The sequence below is a fragment of the Pteropus medius genome, unplaced genomic scaffold (genome assembly GCF_902729225.1).
Source record: "Pteropus medius unplaced genomic scaffold, Ma_sr-lr_union100, whole genome shotgun sequence".
Classification (NCBI taxonomy): Eukaryota; Metazoa; Chordata; class Mammalia; order Chiroptera; family Pteropodidae; genus Pteropus; species Pteropus medius.
In genome coordinates, this window is record NW_024349796.1 from 6,240,422 (window position 1) to 6,262,827 (window position 22,406).

A 22,406-nucleotide genomic window follows, 5' to 3' on the forward strand; every position below is an offset into this window, starting at 1 on the left:
ATATTTCAGGGGTGTTCAAACTCTGTGAGACGTGAGCCCCAAGATGGGATTTGAACTCCTCCTCGCGAATTACACAGATTCTGTGGAAATAGAGGGGGGAGGAGAAAGGAAGGGGAGCAGGGAAGCAGTGGAGGCCGCAGTCCGTCAGCCCCGGAGACCCTCCTGGGTTCAGCTGTCAGGATTTCTGTATTTCCTCTTACTTTGCCTGGCATCCCTATTTGACAGACTCCGTTTCCTTCCCTTCGAACAACCCTAGTCCTGGCACTTCCTACCTGTGTGACCTTGGCCAGGTCAGGTAACAGGCTTATACCTGTCTTTTCATCTCTGAAACGGGAACATGAGTGGCACATTGTTGTGAGGATAAAGAGTTACTGTACTTAAAACACTCAGGGCCGGTGTGCAGCCCAGATGCACGATCAGCCAGCGAAGGCTATTATCCTAAGCCCCGCTCCCCCACCTTACTACTAAAAACCCTTCACGCTTACGCCTGAGGCGGCAATTTCCAAGGGGAGTTCTCCCTGTGAGTACCAGAAGGTTCTCTCTTCCCCTGCCTGGGATGTGTGAGTAGCACAGCGGCAGGGGGATGGCACAAGGGTGTACCCACAGAGGAGGCAGTGTCCCCCTCTGCTGGAAGTGGAAGAGGGGGCGCGCCTTGCCCACTGAGCCCCTTGGCCCTCACCTGCAGCCATCGTCCACACTGTCCTCACCCTCAGTCCACGGGAAGTGAGCCTTTCGAGTTTGGGGAAGGGTTTTCTCCTGCACATCCTCAAGTCCCCTGGGCCAGGAGGGGTCTCTGGGGACAGGTGCCTGTGTTGACCCCCCTGCTTGCTGACGGTCTTTAACCATGTGGTGTTCTGACTTTGCATCCAGGAGATCTGGGGCAGGTGCTGACACCTGCCTCCCAGGGCTGCCGTGAATACACGTCCAGAGCTTAGCGCAGAGTCTGGCACAGAGAGAGCCCTCGAGAAACGATTGTTCCTCTGGTTGTCGCCGTGTTTAGAAAACCCACACGGGCAGATAATGACGGCGGTGAAACTTTACATGGGCTTACTATGCACCGGGCACTGGGCTAAACATCTTACCCGTGTTAATTCATTTAATCTTCATACCAGCCCTATGGAGTAGACTCGATATTATCACCTCTTCCTTCAGATGAGTAAACTGAGGCACTGAGTAGTTAAGGAACTTGCCGGCAGGTCAAACAGCCAGCAGCAAGCAGCAGACCCCATATTCGATCCCAGCCAGTGTTTGAGAAGGCACTGGGGGCTCCCGCCCACCCCAATATGCCCAGTACCTGCAGCTTTGGACAGGACATGACTCTTCCCGGGTTCCTGACCCTTCACCCTTCTCTAGGCATGACGGGGCTGGGTCTGAAACCCGGTGGTGTGAGCCGGGGGCCAGGCTCACTGCACAGCGCACTCCCCAGAAGGATGCTGTGCCTGAGGGGTCTCTCCCTCTGTGGTGGTGTGACTACAAGGACACCGCAGAAGTCCTTGGAGCTGCCAGAGTCCCTGTCCTGACAGCACCTAGCTTCCTTCTGTCACGAGGGAGGACAAGGTCCCCTGCGGGACTGTGGAGAGCAGAGGAGGGAGACTTTCAAGGACTGAAGAATGGAAGGAGATGACTCACGGGGCTTCTGTGGAAGTGCCCGGAACAGGCAGGGATGCAGAATCCTTTCCCTTTGTCCTTCTCGGTGAACTAACCTAGACCCAGACTGGCCTCCAGGAAAGACACTTAAATGGCTGGCTTGTGGGACTCCTTTTCACAGAACAGACTCGCTTTTGCATAGACTAGGACCCGGGTAGGGCCGGGGAACTTCAACAGGCACTGAAATTATTATAGAGCTACCAGACAGCAGCATCCAGACAGCCTTTGTGCCCTCTCTAGACAGCCCCCTGCTCGGGCTCATGGACCTGTCTGGCTGCTGAGCTCCCAGGAGGGTGAGGGGTGTGACCTCCCTTCCTCCCTCCCTCCCACTACCCAGGCCCAGCCCAGGGCTGGCTATAAAGCCTGCCCAGCCTGGCTCCTAGCATACCCAGGGGGACCCTCCTAGAGCCTCCCAGGGGACACATCCACCCTGCTCCTCCTCCTGAGAAGCATCATGAGGTCCCTGTGGCTCTGCTGGGCGCTCTGGGCCCTGCCCCTGACCGGCCCCGGGGCAGCCATGACCGAGGAGCAGATCCTGGGCAGCCTGCTGCAGCAACTGCACCTTAGCGAGGTGCCCATCCTGGACGAGGGCGACGTGGAGAGTCTGGTCACCCCTGCCCACGTGAGGGCCCAGTACGTGGCCCTGCTGCAGCGCAGCCATGGGACCCCCTCCCGAGGGAAGAGGTTCAGCCAGAACTTCCGAGGTGAGGCCCTCCCTCCCTGCTGTACTCTGGTCCTTGGGGGGAGGTGGGGCTAAGGCTGGATGTGCCTGTCTGGGAAGGCTGTCCCGGGGCCCCTCTCTGGGCCTGGGGCTCACTCCCTCAGTGCCCAGAGCTAAACCCAAGGGCCCCAGGGCGAGGATGCTGATCCACATGTCAGCTGCCCCTGTTAGCTCAGGGCACCAGAGCTACCCCTTTGGCTGCTGGAGATTGAGGACCAGGCTCTACAGGGCAGTGAGGAGGGACAAGGACTGTGCACTGAGGTCCCCATCCAGGGTGTCAGGCTGATCCACTGCCAAAGCCAAGGCCTTAGAGAAGAGGAGGGTGGAGAAGAGAAAGCAGAGCCCCGGGAGCGTGCCTGGGTACGGGTGGGCAGGGTACTGGGGGCAGAAGAACCCTGGCTGGGCCCAGAGTGCCTGGGTGATCAGGGCTTCTTGGGTTCTGTTTTCATACCGCCACTAGTGGCCTGACCTTGAACAAAGGGCTTTAAAATCACTTCTGAACCTGTTTGCTGCTCTGCAACAATGCTCTGACTACGTGTGCCCTGTCTGCTGGCATCGTGAGCATTAAAGTGTGTACTGTGGGTGGAAACGTGCTGGGGTAACCGAGAGTTATTAAAGTATTAACACTAGGTCACTCAGCTGTCAGGGATGCAGCGGCCCAAATCCTACTGCAGCCCCTGCCTCTCTGGGCCTAGACTGGACTCAAGTGTCCCCAGGGAGGATGCTTATCTGCATCTCAGCTGTCCCTGCTCACTCAGGCAGGGCTTGAGGCTGCCCCTTCCTGCAGGTGGAGATTGTTATAAACAAACCCACAGACCTAAGGGGGATTTTTGGGTAACGCAGCTTAGCCCAGGGAGTCTTGGCCCAGGGGCTGTTCTCTCCCCACCCGGCTACCACCAGTGGCCCTGCCACCCCCAGAGCTCTCCCAGTGCCCGGAGAGGCCCCGCTGACCCTGCTCCTGTCCCCAGAGGTGGCGGGCAGGTTCCTGGTGTCCGAGGCCTCCACGCACCTGCTGGTGTTCGGCATGGAGCAGCGGCTGCCCCCCAACAGCGAGCTGGTGCAGGCCGTGCTGCGCCTCTTCCAGGAGCCGGTCCCCGAGGCCGCGCTCCGCACGCACGAGCTGCTCTCCCCGCGCAGCGACCGGGCCCGGGTCACCGTCCGCTGGCTGCACGTCCGTGACGACGGCTCCAACCGCACCTCCCTCATCGACTCCAGGTGGGGAGGTTGAGGCTGGGGGTGTGTAGGGGGAGGGGAGAGGAGAGGGGCTCGGCCCAGCCGGGGAAGGAGGGCTGGAGGGCGGAGTTTAGGGGGCGGGTCTTGTCTGGGCCACCTCGGGAGGGGGATGGGATGGGGGTGGCAGAGGCTCTCCCGGGGCCCTCCCTGAGCCCGTCCCCGTCCCAGTCCCCGGCCCTCAGCGCGGGCCTGTGCCTCCGCCTGGTGTCACAGGCTGGTGTCCATCCATGAGAGCGGCTGGAAGGCCTTCGACGTGACGGAGGCTGTGAACTTCTGGCAGCAGCTGAGCCGGCCCAGGCAGCCGCTGCTGCTGCAGGTGTCGGTGCAGAGGGAGCACCTGGGCCCCCTGGCCTCCAGCGCCCACAGGCTGGTGCGCTTCGCCTCCCAGGGGCCATCGGGCGCCAGGCAGGGCCAGCCCCAGCTGGAGCTGCACACCCTGGACCTCAGGGACTTCGGGTAGGTGCTGCAGGTCAAAGGGTGAACCTGATTTACAAGACAAACGCCGAATTCAACTTGCATTGACATGGGCATCTTTTCTCAGGGTGCTATGGGAATGAATACATTTGTAGAATTTCTCTTTCAATTCTTAGGAGTAATAATGCTCGTCATTTTTTGGTTATTTCTTGTTATCCATCCTTATCTCAAATATCTAGGTTTTTTTTTTTTTGGTTTGTTTGTTTTGTTTTTACCATAATGAGAGCTGGATTACAAATCTCCCTCCCAGCCGCCCCACCAGGCCCTGCCCTGGGACCCCTGACCTCAGCCTTCCCAGCTGACCTCTGACTCTTCCCCTCCTTGCCCCACAGGGCTCAGGGCAATTGCGACCCTGAGGTGCCAGTGACCGAGGGCGCCCGCTGCTGCCGCCGGGAGATGTACATCGACCTGCAGGGCATGAAGTGGGCTGAGCACTGGGTCCTGGAGCCCCCGGGCTTCCTGGCCTACGAGTGCGTGGGCACGTGCCGGCAGCCCCCGGAGCCTCTGAGCTTCAAGTGGCCGTTTCTGGGGCCGCGGCAGTGCATCGCCTCGGAGACGACCTCGCTGCCCATGATTGTGAGCGTCAAGGAGGGAGGCAGGGCCCGGGCGCAGGTGGTCAGCCTGCCCAACATGCGGGTGCAGAAATGCAGCTGCGCCTCGGACGGGGCGCCCGTGCCAAGGAAGCTGGAGCCGTAGGCGCTGGGAGTCGCCACTGCCGCCTCTGCCTAAACACGGACAGCGAGGCCCGTCTTAACGTAGCTTGTAGTTTTCTACTTAGTAAGGCACCCCTGCCCCGGTTAGTGCACCTGTCGTACCTTTCCAAGCGTTCTTCCATTTCTTGTCCTCATGTCATCGCCCTAAGCACTTACATGAGTAACTAATGCCACTCGGGGTTGCTGAGTAGGAAACCCCAGCCTACGGGTCAGCGGTCGGAGCTCGAGCATAGACAGATTGTAGGCTGGGAGCGTCTTTTCTCTGGCAAATTCTCAACCAAATATGGGACAACGCACCCTATGATAAGAACTGGAGAAACAGAACTGATTTACTCCATTACATGATGAATTATGTAACGAAACCAAAAATTCCCTCTGTTTCCCCTAGAGAGGGAGGATGTCTGAAAAAGAAGCCCCATCCCTCAGATGTTGACCCGTTCTGGACTCTAGCAAACATACCCGCGTCCCCATCCCCTGAGAGGTTGCTCAGAGGGAGGCTAAATGGCTTCAGGCCAGGACAGTCGCCAGAAAATCAGGTCACCTGGATTCTGGATATAACAAGGTGCCACACTGTGACCTCAAGCAAATGCAGAAGCCTTTGGGCCACCGTGTTCTTGTCAAAAGGAGGAGGTGGGATTCAGCTCTAAGATGTCTTTGCCCTGGGGATGGGGCAGCCCTAACTGCACCCCCTCCTCCCGAGAGCGAGCACTGCCTGTGCACGTGTAGTTACTTCCCCCGCTGTTTTAGGGAACTCATCACCAGTTAATACCACGTGTACTTATAAGTTCTTTTCTTATTATGTAGAAAAAAAATCTGTATGTAGATAATCTGCTGAAATAAAAGTGATGTTTCTCTCCATGTCTCGGTATTTAACTTTTAGTATTTAATAATGTCTGCATTTAATTCCTCCTTTACGTAGGAGTAAAGGGAGCAACAATGGGGATGAGAGCAACATAATGATCTGAAGAAAGGGGTGACCAAAGACCCTCAACTTCTATAGGGTGCTGAAGACAATCATTCACATATGTCACCTCTTAGAAAGCACTTTAACCCTTGCAGTAGTGATTATGAAGACAGGGCAGGGGGTGACAGCGGTGTGGTGAGCAGGCTAACACTTACCGAGCATTCACGATGAACCAGGGAGCTATACCACGCAATTTCATACATGTTATATCACTTAATTCTTGCAATTATTCCATGAGGTAGATATTATTAATCTCATTTTTTCAGATGAAGAAATCAAGACTGAGGCAATACAAGTCTGCTGAGGCTCTACCCCCTAAATTCCTTCCCACCCCATTCCCCAGTATGTGCACTCTGCTGATGAAACAAGACATTAGGTTAAATTGTCATTTGGAAGCTGCCATATCTGGCAATTCCGCTCCACTTACTTTTCCCAGTCAGCTGGGTTTCCCTGTGCCTGACCATTGAAGTTCATGGACTCACTCTTTTTAGCTACAGAGCTAATTAATAACCACTGAATCATGGAGGGGGAATTGGAGCTAGTCTATAGACAGTCAAGATTTGAGGATATGGCAAGAATATTATATTGTTGGAGGTGGGGGGAGAGAATTTGGCTCTGATTTGTGAGTGGCTAAGTCACCTCCATAAGAGCTCAGAGTGAAGCCTTTCCATTTTGGCCGTTTTGAGAACCAGGGCATACAGTTGCTCTCTCTACCAGAAGGATAATCTGAAGAGTTCCACCACCTACTCAGTGACATATCTGTGGCTCTAAAAGATCTGTGGACTCCCAGCCAATCACATGCAATCAGTGGCAAAGATGGCCTGCTCACGCCATCCCAGGTGAGCCAAAAAAATCCAGGATATTGGCTTCATTTCAAAATGTGATGCTGTGCTCATTAGCACAGGGAGACTGGTGGACAGAAGGTTCTCCCCAGTGAGGTCCATGACCCCTCAATCCTTGGAAACTCTAACTATGCTTTGTCACATGGGAGAAGGGACTTTGAAGATGTTATTAAGGCTACAGACCTTAAAATAGGGAAGGCATCTTGGATTATACAGGTGCACCCAATCTAATCACATGATCCCTTCAAAGCAGAGAACTTACTCTGGCTGGAGGCAGGAGAGGAGGCAGAAGGGAAGGTCAGAGAGATCTGAAGTATGAGAAGGAGGTGAACTGCCACTGCTGGTTTGAAGAGGAGGGAGACCAGGAACCAGGGAACGTGAGTGGCCTCTAGAAGCTGAGAACAACTCCCAACTGACAGCCAGCAAGGAAAGGGGACCTCAGTCCTACAGCCATGTGTAACCCACTTCTGCCAACACGAATGCTTCTGGAAGCCGATGCTTCTCCAGAGCCTCCAGGTAAGAACCCAGATCAACTGACATCTTGCTTTGACCTTTGGGACCTGGAGCAGAGAAACGAGCTGGAACCACTCAGCTGGAGGGGACAAGGGGGCAGGACGAGGGGAGTGAGGAAGAGGGCAGGAAGGGCTGAATCCATCTGACTGGTGGGTGAGAGGATTGGAGGAGGGTGTAAAGGTGGGCAGCCCCCAAGGCTTAGTGAACATCCCCATTTTCTTTCTTGACTTCTCTGTCTGTTCTGATGGAGTAAAAATATACAGTGGGTACCAAGGAGACAGTGCCAGACATGGAGAGTATCCATCCACGGCAGGATGGCAGTACCAGGCTGGAGCCCTCCTTGAGGGCATATTTTAAGTGGCTGGGTTGGGAGGATGGGCTTTTCCTCTTCTCATCCATCTCATCCATCCAACACTTCAGTCCAAAGGAATTTCTGAAGAAATCAGATATAATTGCCATGGCAGCCACGGCAGAGGCCACAGTGCCAATGAAATGGGCCTTTAGAGTCAGCAAGGTCATTGCAAGAGAATGACATGGGATGGCCTACCATTAAAGTATATAATACAACTTTGTAACATAAACTTTAAATACTAGAGATGAAAAAATAATAGCTCTCAAAGTAAAATAACCAGTTTCTAGCCAGTAGCTCACATGTCCAAGCTTAGTCAGGAAGACCAAGTGCCTTGGCAGTCCCCTCCCTTGTGTGGGCTGCCCTGGCTGGAGATCAAGCCAGCACTGGAGTCACCCGCATGGCCTCCTTTCCGAAGCCCTTGTGGTTTTCTTCATATTTCACCTCTACTCCTGGAAGCTGAAACAGGAGATTACCAAGGCAACCACGAAAGGGATGGATGTATATAACGGGTCTGACAGGAGTGAGACACCATTGTTCTCCACACTCCAACCCCCGCCACATACACACAGATTTTTGTGTGTTTTGTTCATGGCTGTATCCCCAGGACTTGGTCGATAATGGAACCAAGGTTCCATGTAATGGAATGCTAGGTAGTCACTAAAATCTTGTTTTAAATAACTCTTCAGTGACATTGGAAAATGCTTATTATATGTCTAGTACAGAAATTTCAAAACTACATGTACATCATTTATTTCCAATGATGGAAAAAGTATGTATGCATTAAAATAATAATGTAAGGAAACACACCAAAGATGTTTATAAGAAACTATCCTTAGGAAGTATGATTATGGGTAATTTCGACTTTATTTTTTCTTGTATTTTCCAAATTTTCCTTAATATGCATGCATTACTTTTCTAATCAGAAGACGTCACAGAAATACTATTTTGCTTCATAGTAAATATTTGGTCCTCACTTTTAAGGGAGCAGAAACTGAAGGCCTGGGGACTTGTGCAACAGTGATTAGCTACAGGAAAATCGCAGAAAGCAGCCCCCCGCTGGGGGTTGGGGTATGAATTATACAGAAAGGACTAGAAAAACTGGTAGACAGACAGTAGGGAAGCTGTCTCTCCCTATACCTTAGCTAGGCCCTAGCGAGCCGATCATTTCCTAAACAGACCTGATCCTATTTGCAATATACTTAAGACCAATTCGCGTGATCTACGCAAGTTCAAGTGAATAACCGGGGCTGCCCCCGTCGCCTCCCCGCTTGGGCCCGGAGGAGCAAGCGGAAATCCCGGGGCGTACCGAGATGTCCGGCTCGGAGCTCACAGGTCTCCACGATCCTGTCTGAACGTTCGTCACCTCAAATCCGCAACCTGGAGAACTTCTCTGGCCCACGACTTGCGGCTGATGGCCAGTGCCAAAAATAATATTAGCCAGACCTCAGTTCGACCTCAACCGTCAGCCCCGAGGGTGTCGGGACGACAATTCCGACCCCCCCGGTCGGGACTGAGGTCCCGGGCCGGCGAGGACGGACGCACGCGAGGCATACATCCGGGCTTCCGGGAGTCGCGTCCGACGTTCCGCCCGCCAATCCCGTGCGCAGGAGGCGGGCACAGAGCCCCGATCCAGCCTCGGATTGGCCGCCTGGGAGGGGCGGGGCCGTGTGAGGCTCTGCTGAGAGGTCGCGGGACCCCCGGCCGGAAGCCGGTGGAAGCCCCCTGAATCCTGCATTCGGGGCGCGCCCCCCGAACGCTGGGCCCTTGCCCCCCCTCCGCCCTCTCCCTAGCGTACGCCGGAGCCCGGGATTCCTGCGGCTGCCGGGTAGACGCCGAGCCCAGGACCATGAGCGTGGGCTTCATCGGCGCGGGCCAGCTGGCCTGTGCCCTGGCGCGCGGCTTCACGGCCTCAGGTAAGCGCGTGGAGGCGGGAGGCGGGTGCGCGGGCGTCCCCGGGCCTGGACTGTGAACCGCCTCCACCTACGCATGCATGAAGAAAGGGGTTATCTGCGTCTGGTGGGGGAGGCCTGTTAAGCAGCAAGAGAGCGTTTTGTTGGTGTAAGGGATTGAGGGCTGTTAGAGGTGGTGGGTTTTGATTCTGATTTCCCAGGGAGAGCATGGGGACTGGGTGGGCCGTGATCTCCGTTGAAAAGCCCTGTATGCTGCAGGCATCCTGTCGGCTCACAAGATAATAGCCAGCTCGCCGGAAATGGACCTGCCCACGGTGTCCGCACTCAGGGTAGGTGGGGGAAGAGGGTGGAGACCCAGGAGAAGGATGGCCTGATGTACTGTGCCCCTGTGGTGGTCAGCGGTGGTGTGGGAGGGAATGTTTAATGAGGCAGGTGACAGGCAGTGTCTGCGTCTAGGATGGCCGATGTTCCTAGCACTGGAGGCCCCCTGCTTTTCAGTTTGGAGTCCTAGAGGGACAGGTATCCATCAGCCCGGCCCTGGACCGCACAGAGACCATGCTGTTTGATGAACAAGTGTCCGGGGTTGGGATAGAGCCCGACCCAGCTTTGCTTCCGACTATTGGGTGCTAGCATTTCTCCTTTCCTTTTGCCTCTTTCCAGCCATGGAGCCTCTTTACCTGGCAGAGCCGTGCCTTGGCTGCCAGAGTGGTGGGGATGTGGGACAGCCATTTCCTGGTTGCCATGGAGAAGCTCGTCCATGCCCAGCACCTGTGCTCACTTGCCCAGTAGCAACACTGGAAAACTGTGTCAGTGGGGCGAGGGGCAGGTTCTGAGAGGACAGGGCAGGGAATTCCAGGCTGCAGCTGGGAGAGTGGACCCGACAGGGGTTTGCTGCTCCGTGGGAGGGTCTGGGCCTGGCGAGGCTGGGGTTGGGATAGAGCCGGGCCCAGCTTTGCTTCCGACTATTGGGTGCTAGCATTTGGGGTCAGCTGGGAGTCTCCTCCTGCAGAAGATGGGGGTGAACCTGACCCGGAGCAACCAGGAGACAGTGAGGAACAGCGACGTCCTGTTTCTGGCCGTGAAGCCACACATCATCCCCTTCATTCTGGATGAGATCGGTGCCGATGTCCAGCCCAGGCACATTGTAGTCTCTTGTGCAGCCGGTGTTACCATCAGCTCAGTGGAGAAGGTACCCGTCCCAGCCCTGGTGCCTCATTGTGAGGGGAGCGGTGGGTGCTAGTGGGAGCTGTGCCCTGGCAACTCACTTGGCCCTCTCTCCTGCTCCAGAAGCTGATGGCATTTCAGCCGGCCCCCAAGGTGATTCGCTGCATGACCAACACACCTGTGCTGGTGCGGGAGGGTGCCACGGTGTACGCCACAGGCACCCATGCCCTGGTGGAGGATGGGCAGCTCTTGGAACAGCTCATGAGCAGTGTGGGCTTCTGCACCGAGGTGGAGGAGGACCTGATCGATGCCGTCACAGGGCTCAGCGGCAGTGGGCCTGCCTATGTGAGGCCCTCATATATTTATTCAATCTTCTGGGGACCCAGGGGAACAAGATGGGATAGCAGGCAGGCTTGGGGGTGTCGTCCGCCTCTTGAGTGCAGTTGACTGGTAGGGAGGCTGATCCTTGGCACCAGCTCCGGTCATCAGAAGAAGCAGACCTTCAGGAGTGTCTTTGCTGCCTGCTGCCTCAGGGCTCAGTGACTGTCTCCACAGGCATTCATGGCACTGGATGCGCTGGCTGATGGCGGGGTGAAGATGGGCCTGCCGCGGCGCCTGGCAGTCCGGTTGGGGGCCCAGGCCTTGCTGGTCAGTATCTTCCCCCTGTGTGTTCTGGACCAGGGTGTGGGCTGGGGGTTCTTATGGGTCAGTGAGCTGGGGGCAGGGAGCGGCTGGGAGGCTGGGATACTGTTGGGGGAGACAGTGTCGTGGAGAAGCCTGTCCCAAGGTGCACAGCACTTTGCTCCTCATACTCCCTGCCCTAGGGGGCTGCCAAGATGCTGCTGGACTCGGAGCAGCATCCAGGCCAGCTCAAGGACAACGTCTGCTCCCCCGGAGGGGCCACCATCCATGCCCTGCACTTCCTAGAGAGTGGCGGCTTCCGCTCCCTGCTCATCAACGCTGTCGAGGCCTCCTGCATCCGAACACGGTGGGTGGCTTTCCTCTGCCCAGCTGGTCCCTGGCCTGGGCCAGCCACTCTTGCAGAACCTGTCATCTTTGGTTCCATTAGCAGTCTTGGAGTCTGTGCTCTGTTAACCATGACTTATTAGACTTTGTTTAGCTAAGGGTTTGCGGGCCCTACTTCATTTAATTCTCATCCTAGTTCTTATAGTTGGGGTTGGCTTTGATTTGCAGATGAGGATGTTGAGACTCAGACAGTTTGCCCAGGGTCAGACAGCTAATAAGCAAGGGAGGCAGGATTCAACTGCAAGTCCATGACTCAAACCCTGTGACTTTCCACTGTCCCATGTGATCACAGATACCACGTAATGCTCTATATCTACGTAATAGCCATACTTAGCTGAAGAGCGTGCTGCGAAGCTTGGGGGAGTGTTTGGTCTAGGGTTCTAACTTTGGGTGGCAAGGGGAGGCCTCGCGAAGCCCTGCTCCAGAGTTTACTGCCTTCCTCCCTCAACCCCTCTCGGGCTTCGTCTGCAGAGAGCTGCAGTCCATGGCTGACCAAGAAAAGATCTCCCCAGCCGCCCTCAAGAAGACGCTCCTGGACAGAGTGAAGCTGGAATCCCCCACAGTGTCCACACTGACCCCCTACAACTCAGGGAAGCTGCTCACGAGAAGCCCGACCCTGGGAAACAAGAAGAACTGAGGCCACCTCTGTCCCTGCTGTGACCAGGGCCCTCGCCGGAGGGGGCCGTGCAGGGTGAGGGCAGATCTTGTTACAAAACCTCCTTAAATCTGTTCAGACCAAGCAGCTCTCGCTCCCCCTCCTGTCCCGTATTGGAAGATGCTCTGAAGGGGTGATCGATGCTAGAAGCCAGAGGCCCCTGCTCGCCTCCACTGTCGGGGCCCAGCTCAGGCGGGAAGGTCCCAGGAGGACCTTCCACCAGCGTTCTCCAGCTGGAGCCCAAAGCAGGGTCAGTGTGATGCCACGTCAGGTGAGGTACAAAACATGACAAGGGCATTTCTCTTTGAATTGAAAGTGAGCAACTTAGAATTGTCACAGTTAATCAGAAATGGCACGAGATGAGACTATGCTCTAAGTCTTGCTTCATAGGCGCACCATCGAGAAAGTGTTAATCGGTGCTGCTAAGTTTAGTAGCTTTAATAAAGTTTTCTTTTTTATTACCCTGTTTTTCTGCTTTTCTTATGCTTAATCCTAAGTCCATCATTCTAGAGAACTCGAGGCCTGACTAGGTGCCCCCTGCTTCTCTGGGGAGCATTGTCTATGCATGTGAAGTAGGGATGAGCGGAAATAAGGGGCCAGGCAGAGTATGGTGACACTCTGCTCTGACCTGCGCCCCAGGGTCAGCAGGCCATGTCTTAGATTGGCCAGAGCTCATGGCCGAGAAGAACCAAGTCACCTGGGTGGGGGTGGGCCAGCAGCCCAGACACGAAGGAGGAAACTGCTTTGGAGCGGCCCTGTGCTGAGCCTTGACTCCTCCAACTGTCCTCCGAGAGAGGATCTCTTCTCCCCCACTTTATAGAAGATGCTGAGGCCCCAAGGAGATAAGCCACTTGGCCCAGGTGAGCTGTTGGTCATTGGTGGGGCTGTCCGCGTTCTTAGCCACCAGCCCCTCTGTGTCCCAGGAGCCAAGGCTGGGTGTGCCATCTGCACAGCCAGACTGAGCCTGCGGGTTCCCCATGCAGGCTGGGGTGTCTGACGCATGTCCCCTGTGCCATTGACATCAGCGTCAGCTCTGAGTTCAACTAATTTCTACCACTTTCAACTAGGCAGCCTGGGACAAGTTGCTGGGTCTCTGTGACCTCAAGGTTTTGTCCCCCATAAATATGGTTCTGGCGGATGTGAAATGAGACCACGGGGAATCGTTCAACAGAACATCTAGAACACAGTGGACCCCTCGTCCTTCACCCCCGGGCTGAGAGGGGGAGAGCCTTCTCTTTCTGAGTCCAGGTAGCACTGTTCCAGCTCCTAACCTGAGAACCCGTGGGAGGGCTCAGTCCTATGAGGCCAAAGTGACAATAGTAAAAGCTGTCATTTTAAGCCCCCGTTACGTGGCAGGCCCTTTGTGAATCCCTTATATAAAACCTCTTGTCCTTAGGAGCTGGGTATAATTTAAAAGGTAAAGCTCAGAGAGGTTAAGTAAGTTGCCCAGAAAAGATTCAAATAGACAAATCACCAAAGAAGATATACAAATGGCACCTGAGCACGTGAAAAGAAGCTCAACATCATTAATTATGAGGGAAATGCAACTCAACCCAATGAGATACCTCTTCATGGCCACTCTTAGTTAAAAAAAAGAAATGTTGCTGAGAATGTGTAGTCGTGTACTGCTGGTGGGGATGTAAAACGTGCAGCCACTTGAAAACAGTCTGGCAGTTCCTCAAAAGGTTAAATTGAGTACCATAGAACCCCAAGATTCCACTTTTGGGTACGGAGCCAGGAGAGAAAAACGTCCATGCAAATCTTGCACGGGACCGTCCATGGCAACATCGCTTGTAATAGGAAATAGAAACAACGCCAAGTGTCTGTTGACAGGTGAGTGGATGAATAAAATGTGTTATAGCCACACAATGGGATACTATTTGGCAATAAAAAGGGAGTATTGATACATGATACAACGTGTTGAACCTCGAATACATTATGTGAAGTGAAAGAAGCCGGTCACAAAAGGCCACAAATTATACGATTCCATTTATGTGGAATGTCTAGAAAATGCAAATCTGCAGAGACAGAGTGGTCGCCTAGGCTGGGGTGCAGAGGGGAGGAGCATGGCCTTTCTGTTTGGAGTAATGGAAATGATGTTAAAGAAGACTGTACTGATACAATGTTGCCCAACTGTACATAGATAGTCATCAAACTGTACACTTAAAGTGGGTGAATTTTATGGCATGTAAATTACACTTCATAAAGTCTTTAAAAAACGAAGTAAGTTGCCCAAGTTTTGATCTAGGAACTGGTGCCAGGATTCAAATCCATTTCTGATATCACATCTTGTCCTCTGGTGAGCTGCTGGCGAGCCGTCCCAGGTGACATCTTGGACCGCCTTCCCAGGCCTAAATCCAACATCCATTTACTGAGAACCTACTAATGGCCAGGCCTGGCTTATGCCTTGGTATGCAGGGTACACTTGGCTTGGGCGAACCCCCAACTGCCGAGGACCCACTGTCTTCATCTCTGAGCTTTGACCACATACGGTCAGGGACAGATTTGACCAAAGGTGGCTGTGGCCCCAGTCCTCCAAGGAGAAGGAGAAGAGAGTCAGGCCCTGGAAAATAGTTCTGGTCATCTCTCCCCAGAACCTTGGGCCTGCCCCTCCCAGCTGCCCACAGTCTCACAGGGCAGATCAGGCTGACCCACCCTGGGGCTGGAGCTGCTGGCGGTCAGAGCCAGGGACCCTGAGGAGGTCAGGAGGCCCCCAGTGTGTCTGGCCCGACAGAGGTTCTAGAGCTGTTCTCCTGTCTCACCAGGTGCCTGAGCCATCAGGAATGCACCTGAATGCCCCCTGCGGGCGTTTTAGGAGTAAGAGCTGACATCAGAGATTAACACAGCTTTTTCGGTAAGTATGTGTCGAGTGCTCCCTCTGTGCCCAGCGCCCTGTGAGGCCTGGGTGCGCCCTAGTCAGAACACTCTGTTCTTGTTCTGAGTTGCACAAGGGCCAAGGACAGATGTGGACAGAGAAGAGATGTGGAAAACACAGGGAAGTTGAGGAAAAGCAGCTTGGAGGAGAGGCGTGAGAGTAACAAAGGGATCTAACCAACCCCCTGCCCCAGCTCCCTCCCTCAAGACTCCTGGGGGTGGCTGGGCCTAAAGCAGGCCTCAGTCCCCATTGCATAACTGGCTTCTCTCAGAACCCCAAAACCTCTGTCCCAATTGTGAACAATAGTTACTTTGGGGGAGTGGGATTAAGGTGACTCCTCATGTGATGTTTTTATTTTACTTGAGATTGCTGACTGCACTAAGTAGGCCACTACTCCCCACTGGCCCTGTGGGAGTGTAAACACACCCTGCTTCATCCGTGTTCCTAGGTGACCGTTACTAAGCAACGCTTGGGGGGACACTAGAGAGCCTGACTGTGCTCTCTCCTCTCTGTTCTAGGCCTGAGTCACAGCGCAGCCTGGTGGGACCTCAGCAGGTGACAGTGTTGCCCTGACACAGTCCCTCCCCTTTCTGCAACATGACACCCGGCACGGTTTCGGCTTTTCTGAGATGGGAAGCCGGGGCCCATGTTCCTTGTGAAGCGGCTCCTCAGATATAACTTAAAACACAGAAACTGCCTCAAAAAATGAACACGTGTTTTCTTCCCAAGTACCAGGCCCGATATTTTGTGTGCAAGATACATAGTCTCATTTAGTCTTTCGTTGAATAATTATGATGTTTCTGTTGTTTATTGATGGGGACACCGAGGCCAAGACCCATTTTCTGAAGCTGTCCTGCCTCGGGCTCTGCCGCCCTCGCCGCTTTACCTGAGGGGCCCTCATGCTGGAGCACAAGGAAAGACCAGTGAGGAGGGAGGGGACGTGGCAGGTGGCTGAGAAGGAGACCCAAAGCAGAATGGGGTCAGGACCGGCCTCCTTACCACCTTCGGTGGGTGTAGGGACCTTGTTGTGAGAGTCCCAAGTCACTGGGAAACCCACTCAGAGAAGAAGACATTTCAATGTTTTCTGATTTATAGAAGCTAATAAAACCGTCATTCCTCCCTGCTTCCTGAATTGAGAAAAAGGAATAAGAAATGAGCATTTATGGACTTCCGTTTCCAACACCATTGCCCACATCTCCCCATCAGGCTCCCTTTGCCCTAAACAGACACGTGTGAGTCGCTGAAGCCCCTGCCCCCCCACCCCCTCCTGGGGATGCCTTCCCCTCCCCTGGGCCTGTCTCCCCAGCTCCGCCTCACTCCCAGCCCTTCATGGACCGTTAACATCCTGAACCATACTCTGTTGTTTATTTTCTCATGAACATAATATTCTGCCCTTTAGTAGCACTTTTGAACTGAGAAGATGCTGTCACCACATCCGATGGGATTCTCAGCCATCCTGGAAACAGGTGGGGAGGGTATGAGCAGCTGCATCTGGTACTCATCTCAGGCAACTCCGGAGCAGGGGCCAGGACCCGGCCTTCGGATTCCAAGTCTTCTTTCCAGTTTCCCTCCCTCTCACGGACAGCAGGTGGCTCCTGAAAACGTTCCCACAGGGCAGGCCGCCAGAAAGCTGGTCCTGGAAGCTCAGCTCTGCCCGGGAGGTGCCCCACTGCCCAGCTGCAGAGGAAAGGCTCCCCTACGCCACTAGAGGGCGCCAGGTGCTAAGCCGTGAGCCCCAGGCCGCCCCACGCCGTCGACAAACCCAGGGTGCTGTGTTCCGGGAAGAAATCCGGTCAGAGACACCTCGATCAGCTCGGTGCCAGCTGTGGCAGGTGATTTCGTGTGTTCACAAAACAGAGCAGTTTAAAGTCGGCTAGAGAGGGGAGCACTTGAATCTTTTTCCTCGGAACAGCCCGTGCCCTCTGCCCCTCACCATCATCATCCGTCATCCCAGGTGTCCACACACCTGGGCCCCTCCCCGGGCGTCCAGGTCGGAGGAAGACGAGCCTTATCAAGTGCTCACTGTGTCCAGGCTTCTAGCAGGTCATCTGAATCAATACACACCAGTCTTGCCCAAGAGGCCTTGAGAATCAGATCACTTACTTGCCATTTCATCTTGGGCTAGCTACTTACCCTCCAGGAACTTATCTGCAGTATGAGGACAATAGCAGTCCCCACCTGGAAAGGTCGAGGGGAGGATTAAATGAGATTAAGGATGGGGCTGGCGTCTGGCAGGAGGTGAGCTCTGATTACCAAGGTCACTGTGGATTCTACAGTGATAAGGAATCAGAGGCTCAGAGAAGTTGACCAGGAGCACAGACCCCAGAGCCAGGGCCTGGTGGAGCCAGAGTCCAGCTCTGGTCTGAGTGGGCCCGGGGCCCCTGCTCCCGGGGCCACCACTGGCTCTGGACCAGGTGCCCAGACCTGGTTCTCAAACTGATTGGCTCGCCTGTCTTTTTAAGTGAAGGGAAATGGAGAGGCAACTAGCATTTATTGAGTTCCGTTTCCAATCCTATTCCCCTTGACCCTCCAAAAAGCTCCATCTGTCTGGACCCCAGACTCACCCTTACCCATGTGCCCCCCGCTGTTTTCACACACCCCATTTCCTCCACTGGAAGTGCCTTCTTCTCGTCTTTTCTGCCTCTCCAAATGTGGCAGATCCTCATCTTCCACCCAAACTGTGGAATCGGAGCTTCCGATTCCGAAGCTCAGCCAGCGTGGGAGCCGCCAGCGGCATTGCCCTGAGAGCTGCACAAATGCTCGTTAAACTGAAGTGAGCTAATCGTGGCCGCAGCCAGCATCCTGGGTATCCAGGGAGACACACCGGAAAGGTGTGAAGAGCTGAGAAGAACACTTGCATGATTGCCAGTCACGATGGATTTATTTAGGTCTCATTATGGGTGCATGAAATGCAAATTATTCATGGATCGGGACCCTCTATGGCATGGCATCAATATCCTGAGACATTCAGGGCCAGCCCTGGGAAATGGGGGCCCAGGTAAAGGGGAGCGTGGGAGGGCAGAGGGAGAAGCTGGCCTTCCTATAACCTTGTACTTGCTCATCTGTGTGAGGATTAAATGGGGTGTAAGAAGCATGGGACTCAATCTGACTTGCATGCATTCGTTCATCCAGTCATTTCTTCAGTCCACGCATGTGGAGCACTATGTGCTGGACTCTGGAGCACTAATAAAACCAGATCTGATCTTGTCCTCCCTTAACGGTTTCCTGATCTGGTGGGGAGAACAGATATGACAGAAATCCCTCCGACCTCTGTACGACAAGGAGGCAGGTGCTCTGACAGAGGCTGTGGTACAGAGCGCCGGGGAGCAGAGAGCTTTTCGGGAAGACTCGGCGAAGGAGGTGACGTTGAAGGTAGGTCTTGAAAGATGAGGGGCATTTTCCGGATAGAAAGAGGTGGTACAGGGCCAGGGTGGGCTCGGGAGTGACACCCTGGTGGATGATGGTGGCGGGGGCCGATGCCCAGTGCTGGGAGTTGTGTGGCAGGCACGGGGAGATGACTGGGTGATAGACGGCAAGGCAGGGAGGCCCAGGTGAGGCTGGACTGTGGCGACCCCAGACTGGGCCATCGGAAGGCAGGTACAGCCACTCGGGGGTTTTAAGCAGGGAGGGATCAGGCATATTTTTTGCCTAAGAAAGAAAACTCTGGAAGCCTTGGAGAACAAGAATGAGTCTTGCAGTCATCTGGGTAAAAGATGAGAGAGGCCAGTTGAAGAGGATGATTTCAAGGCTTAAGGAACCCCCCTTCCCCCAACACATGCCCTTATATTGTAATTGATTGTTTAACAGTCAATTTGTTTAAATCGATGAGCTGAAGCAGGTGAGCTGAAGCCCCTCTTGCCCACAGGCTTCTGCTTGTGTGTTCAGCAAAGCTAGTGGGTATTTGTGTTGAGCTCATGAAGCAAACAGACCCATGAGACGGGGTAGGTGAGGGGAGCAGGTGTGGAGGCTAGGCCATGGTCCCAGGTTGGTGGCCCCATTAACTGACCTGAGAAATACCGGAAGAAGATCAGGTTTGCGAGAAATAATAAAAATAACAGCTGCCATTTACTGATGACAAGTACAGGTCAAATTCAGAGGTAGGTCCTTTATACAGCTTCCCAAATCCTAATAAACAACGCTGTCCAGTGGGTATTTTGGTCCCCATTTTTACAAATGAAGAAACTGAGGCTCACAGCTTTGCCCAGGGCTGCAGTGAGCAGCAGTGGAGGCCAGGGCCTATGCTCACCTGCTCTGCCACCCAGAGTTCCACCTGGGGTGAGGTGACAGTGAGGCAGAGAGAGACTCCTGAGGAACAGCTGGGGACAAAGCCTGGGCTTCAGAATGGTCCGGAGGCCCAGGTGTGGATGAGCGTGCCGGCGCCGTGAGTTAAGAGCTGAGTAGAATTAGCACTTCGGGGATGTCTGAGAGGAGCAGCTCCCGCTGCCCTAACAAAGTACCACACGGCCTGGGGCGCTTGAGCACAGACATCTATTTTCTCACACTTCCGGAGGCTGGAGGCCTTAGATCCAGGTGTTGGCAGGGTTGGTTTTTCCTAAGCCTCTCTGCTTGGCTGGCCGCTGGCCACCGTCTCGCTGTGTCCTCACATTCTTCCCTGTGTCTGTGTCCTAATCGCCTCTTCTCACAAGGACACCAGTCATACTGGATTAGGGCCCCTCCATGAGGACCTCATTTTAACTTAACCACCTCTTTAAAGGCCCTGTCTCTAACTACACCCACATTCTGAAGTACCGGGGGTTAGGGCTTCGCCATATGAATTTGGGGGGCACACAGTTCAGCCCAGAACAAGCAGAGGCCCGAGTCCGGCAATGACGGGGCCCCCGGCTGATCCGAGCAAGAGGGGGCGGGGTGAGTGGGGCTGTGTTCCTGAACCCAGAACTTTGAGAAGAGGAACGATGCTCAGGGAAACAGGGTGTGGCTGCAGCGACCACCTCCCTCTGCAAAAGCTTCAGTCAGAACCACTTCAGAGGTCGGTCAGCGAGGCCATGGAGGGCACCTTGGGTCATGGCCAGCAGGGCTGTGGCGTCTTCATCCGGTGAGGTTACTCTCCAGAGCTGCGGGGTGGGGGTTCCTGCTGCACTGATCACTTTCCTGTGGGGTGACCCGCTGGGAACCCAGGCCACGGGGAAGCAGAGTCTCCAGGCGTGTCCTCCCCCATCAGTGCGGGGCCCGTATGGACTGCTTCTGGCCCGTCCATGCCCGGCACAGCCACCGGGCTGCTGAGCGTGCACCCAGAACCCCGGCCCAACCTACGTTTGTGAACCACCGTGAACTCGGTCTGCTCATCTCCGAAGGGGCCACTTTTGTCTGTTTTTTTCTCCCGTGTTGTCCATGTCTGGGATCTACCACAGTGGCTTCCTCTGGGGACCAAGGGCCCCTGGCCTGTAAGATGGGAAAAGGCTGGGCCTCGTGCTTGGACACAGTCTGGGGGCTTCTGGGGGACCTGGCGGGAGGACCTGGCCTTCCCATTAAAACCCAAACAAAAGCACTTCCTGGGGCTGCCGTGAAGATGCTCCGTGGTCATGCTGCGGTTACAGAGCCCTACGTCCTTGTGCCTCCCTTGGCCGGCTTGCAGCCAGGGAGGGGGTCGCACGCACACTTGCACACGCACGTGCACGCACGCACATCCCAGGGGATGCTTCCGTTTCGCTCAGTTGCTACTGACCCTGAACTAACACATCTCAGACTCTTCTTATGAAAAACAGTGCAAGTGTCACAAGGTCAAATAGCTCATCGTCCAGAGAGAGTCATGAGCTGCCCAAGATCACACAGCTCACCGGCCTGGGCCACGTCCACTTCCTCTTGTGGTTCCCTTAGCATGTGATCAAGCCATGAAGGCCAGTCCCAGGCCACCTCTGTCAACTCTGACCCATAGTCACCGGAGGTGCTTCTTCCTCCAGGCCCAGCAGCCGGGTACTCGGATCCTCCTACCTGCCCCCATAGCCCCAATCTGCTGTCAGAGACCTACGGTCAGAGACAGGAGAGGCTGAGCCCACAGCAGCCCTGGGGACCGGCTCCCTCCCTCGCTTGACATGTTATTCCGTTTTTAATTACAGAGCCGAGGCAGCAGAGCCTCCCGGGCTGAGCCAGCAGTAGTCAGCTTTTTAATTTGATTTTTATTCTCTCAAAGGAAACCCTTGGGGGACCCACTGCACAGAGCATGTGGGGGGCGAGGAGCTCCGTGGGCCTGGAGCTGGATGTATGGGGGATCCTGTAACCTGGACATTTGACTCCAGCTTGGCTCTGCCACCAACCTGTAGGACAAGCTGAGCAAGCCTCAGTTTCCCCATCTATGAAGTGAGGGGCTACAGCAAAGCTTCCCGTCAGGTTAAAAATCGGTAAATCCCGACCAGCCCCGCACTCGCGCGCGTGCAGCTTTGCAGGGGCCCCGCCCTCTCTTCCGTTTCTGGGTTCCCGTCCTCTGCTGTGATGGTCTCCCCCTTATCTCCTGCCCGTGGTCCTAGCACGAGCCTGTGGCTCTGGGGGAGGGGTGTCTCCTCCCGCTTCTTCCTTCTCTTCCCTCGACAAACCCCCAGCCACCAGTCATTTCCTGCAGTTTGCCCTTTGACCCAGGGCTCAGCTCCTGTCCTTCCTGTGACTGGCCATCTCTCTTCTCCTGCCATTACCTCCTGTTGCCAAGGGCCCCGCTCCTGTGCTTGAGCAGGTTCGTGGCGTGGCCTGCTGGCCTTCTCCCGGCTCCTCAGACTGACCTGGCCACTCTCCTCACACCCACGCACGCCCTACCTGTCAGTCCCCACCCCTTCCCTGCCTCAATTACTGGCGCCACTGCCTGCCTGGTGTCTGAGGAAAGGTCTAGGGATGTGCAGGAGGATGGGGCCTTGACCTAAGGTGGGGCGGTTCTCCCCACCATCGCTTGGCCCCCCTCCTTTCTCTGCATACACCTCAGCTTTCTTCCTTTAAAAAAGAAGGGGCACGTGAAGTAGCAGCCACACCGGGGAAGTCCACGTGTCCAGGACCTGCACGCAGCCTCTGGGGGTGGGGACAGCCAGAAGCCAGGGCCCTCACACCTGTGGTCTGACAACCACAAGGGTAGAAATTCTGACAACAACCTGGAGGGCTCCTTCCCCAGCCTCTTGGGGGGACCCCAGCCCTGGCTGACGCCTTGAGTGCATGCAGCCTGCGAGACATGTGTAGAGGCCCCAGCTAAGCTACCTGGATCCTGATCCACAGGTTCTGTGAGGCAATAAATCTGTGTTGTTAAAATAAATAAATAAATAAAAGGATGAGACAGGAACTTATTTTTGAAATTACAGGACTTCCTGTCCCTCAGGCCTAGTG

The 22,406-nt window shown here is 54.9% G+C and overlaps 2 protein-coding genes and 1 long non-coding RNA gene across 3 annotated transcripts; 2 read left to right on the forward strand and 1 right to left on the reverse strand.

The window, feature by feature from the left end:
• Nucleotides 1–2,024: 2,024 nt before the first annotated feature.
• On the forward strand, nucleotides 2,025–5,646 carry LOC120619121 (left-right determination factor 2-like). Its single transcript, XM_039883292.1, has 4 exons — nucleotides 2,025–2,351; nucleotides 3,337–3,583; nucleotides 3,815–4,057; nucleotides 4,408–5,646. Exons 1-4 carry the CDS (start codon nucleotides 2,102–2,104, stop codon nucleotides 4,769–4,771), a joined length of 1,104 nt encoding a protein of 367 aa, XP_039739226.1. The 5' UTR covers nucleotides 2,025–2,101; the 3' UTR covers nucleotides 4,772–5,646.
• Nucleotides 4,256–9,075, reverse strand: LOC120619123 (uncharacterized). The gene is made up of 2 exons (XR_005657364.1): nucleotides 8,766–9,075; nucleotides 4,256–7,540 (listed from the first exon to the last, which is right to left on the reverse strand). It is a non-coding gene; the product is annotated as an uncharacterized LOC120619123 (long non-coding RNA).
• Nucleotides 9,076–9,154: 79 nt separating this feature from the next.
• Nucleotides 9,155–12,675, forward strand: PYCR2 (pyrroline-5-carboxylate reductase 2). Its single transcript, XM_039883293.1, has 7 exons — nucleotides 9,155–9,372; nucleotides 9,628–9,698; nucleotides 10,379–10,558; nucleotides 10,657–10,878; nucleotides 11,089–11,181; nucleotides 11,358–11,521; nucleotides 12,031–12,675. The coding sequence occupies exons 1-7, from the start codon at nucleotides 9,306–9,308 to the stop codon at nucleotides 12,194–12,196; spliced, it is 963 nt and encodes a 320-aa protein (XP_039739227.1). The 5' UTR covers nucleotides 9,155–9,305; the 3' UTR covers nucleotides 12,197–12,675.
• Nucleotides 12,676–22,406: the final 9,731 nt, after the last annotated feature.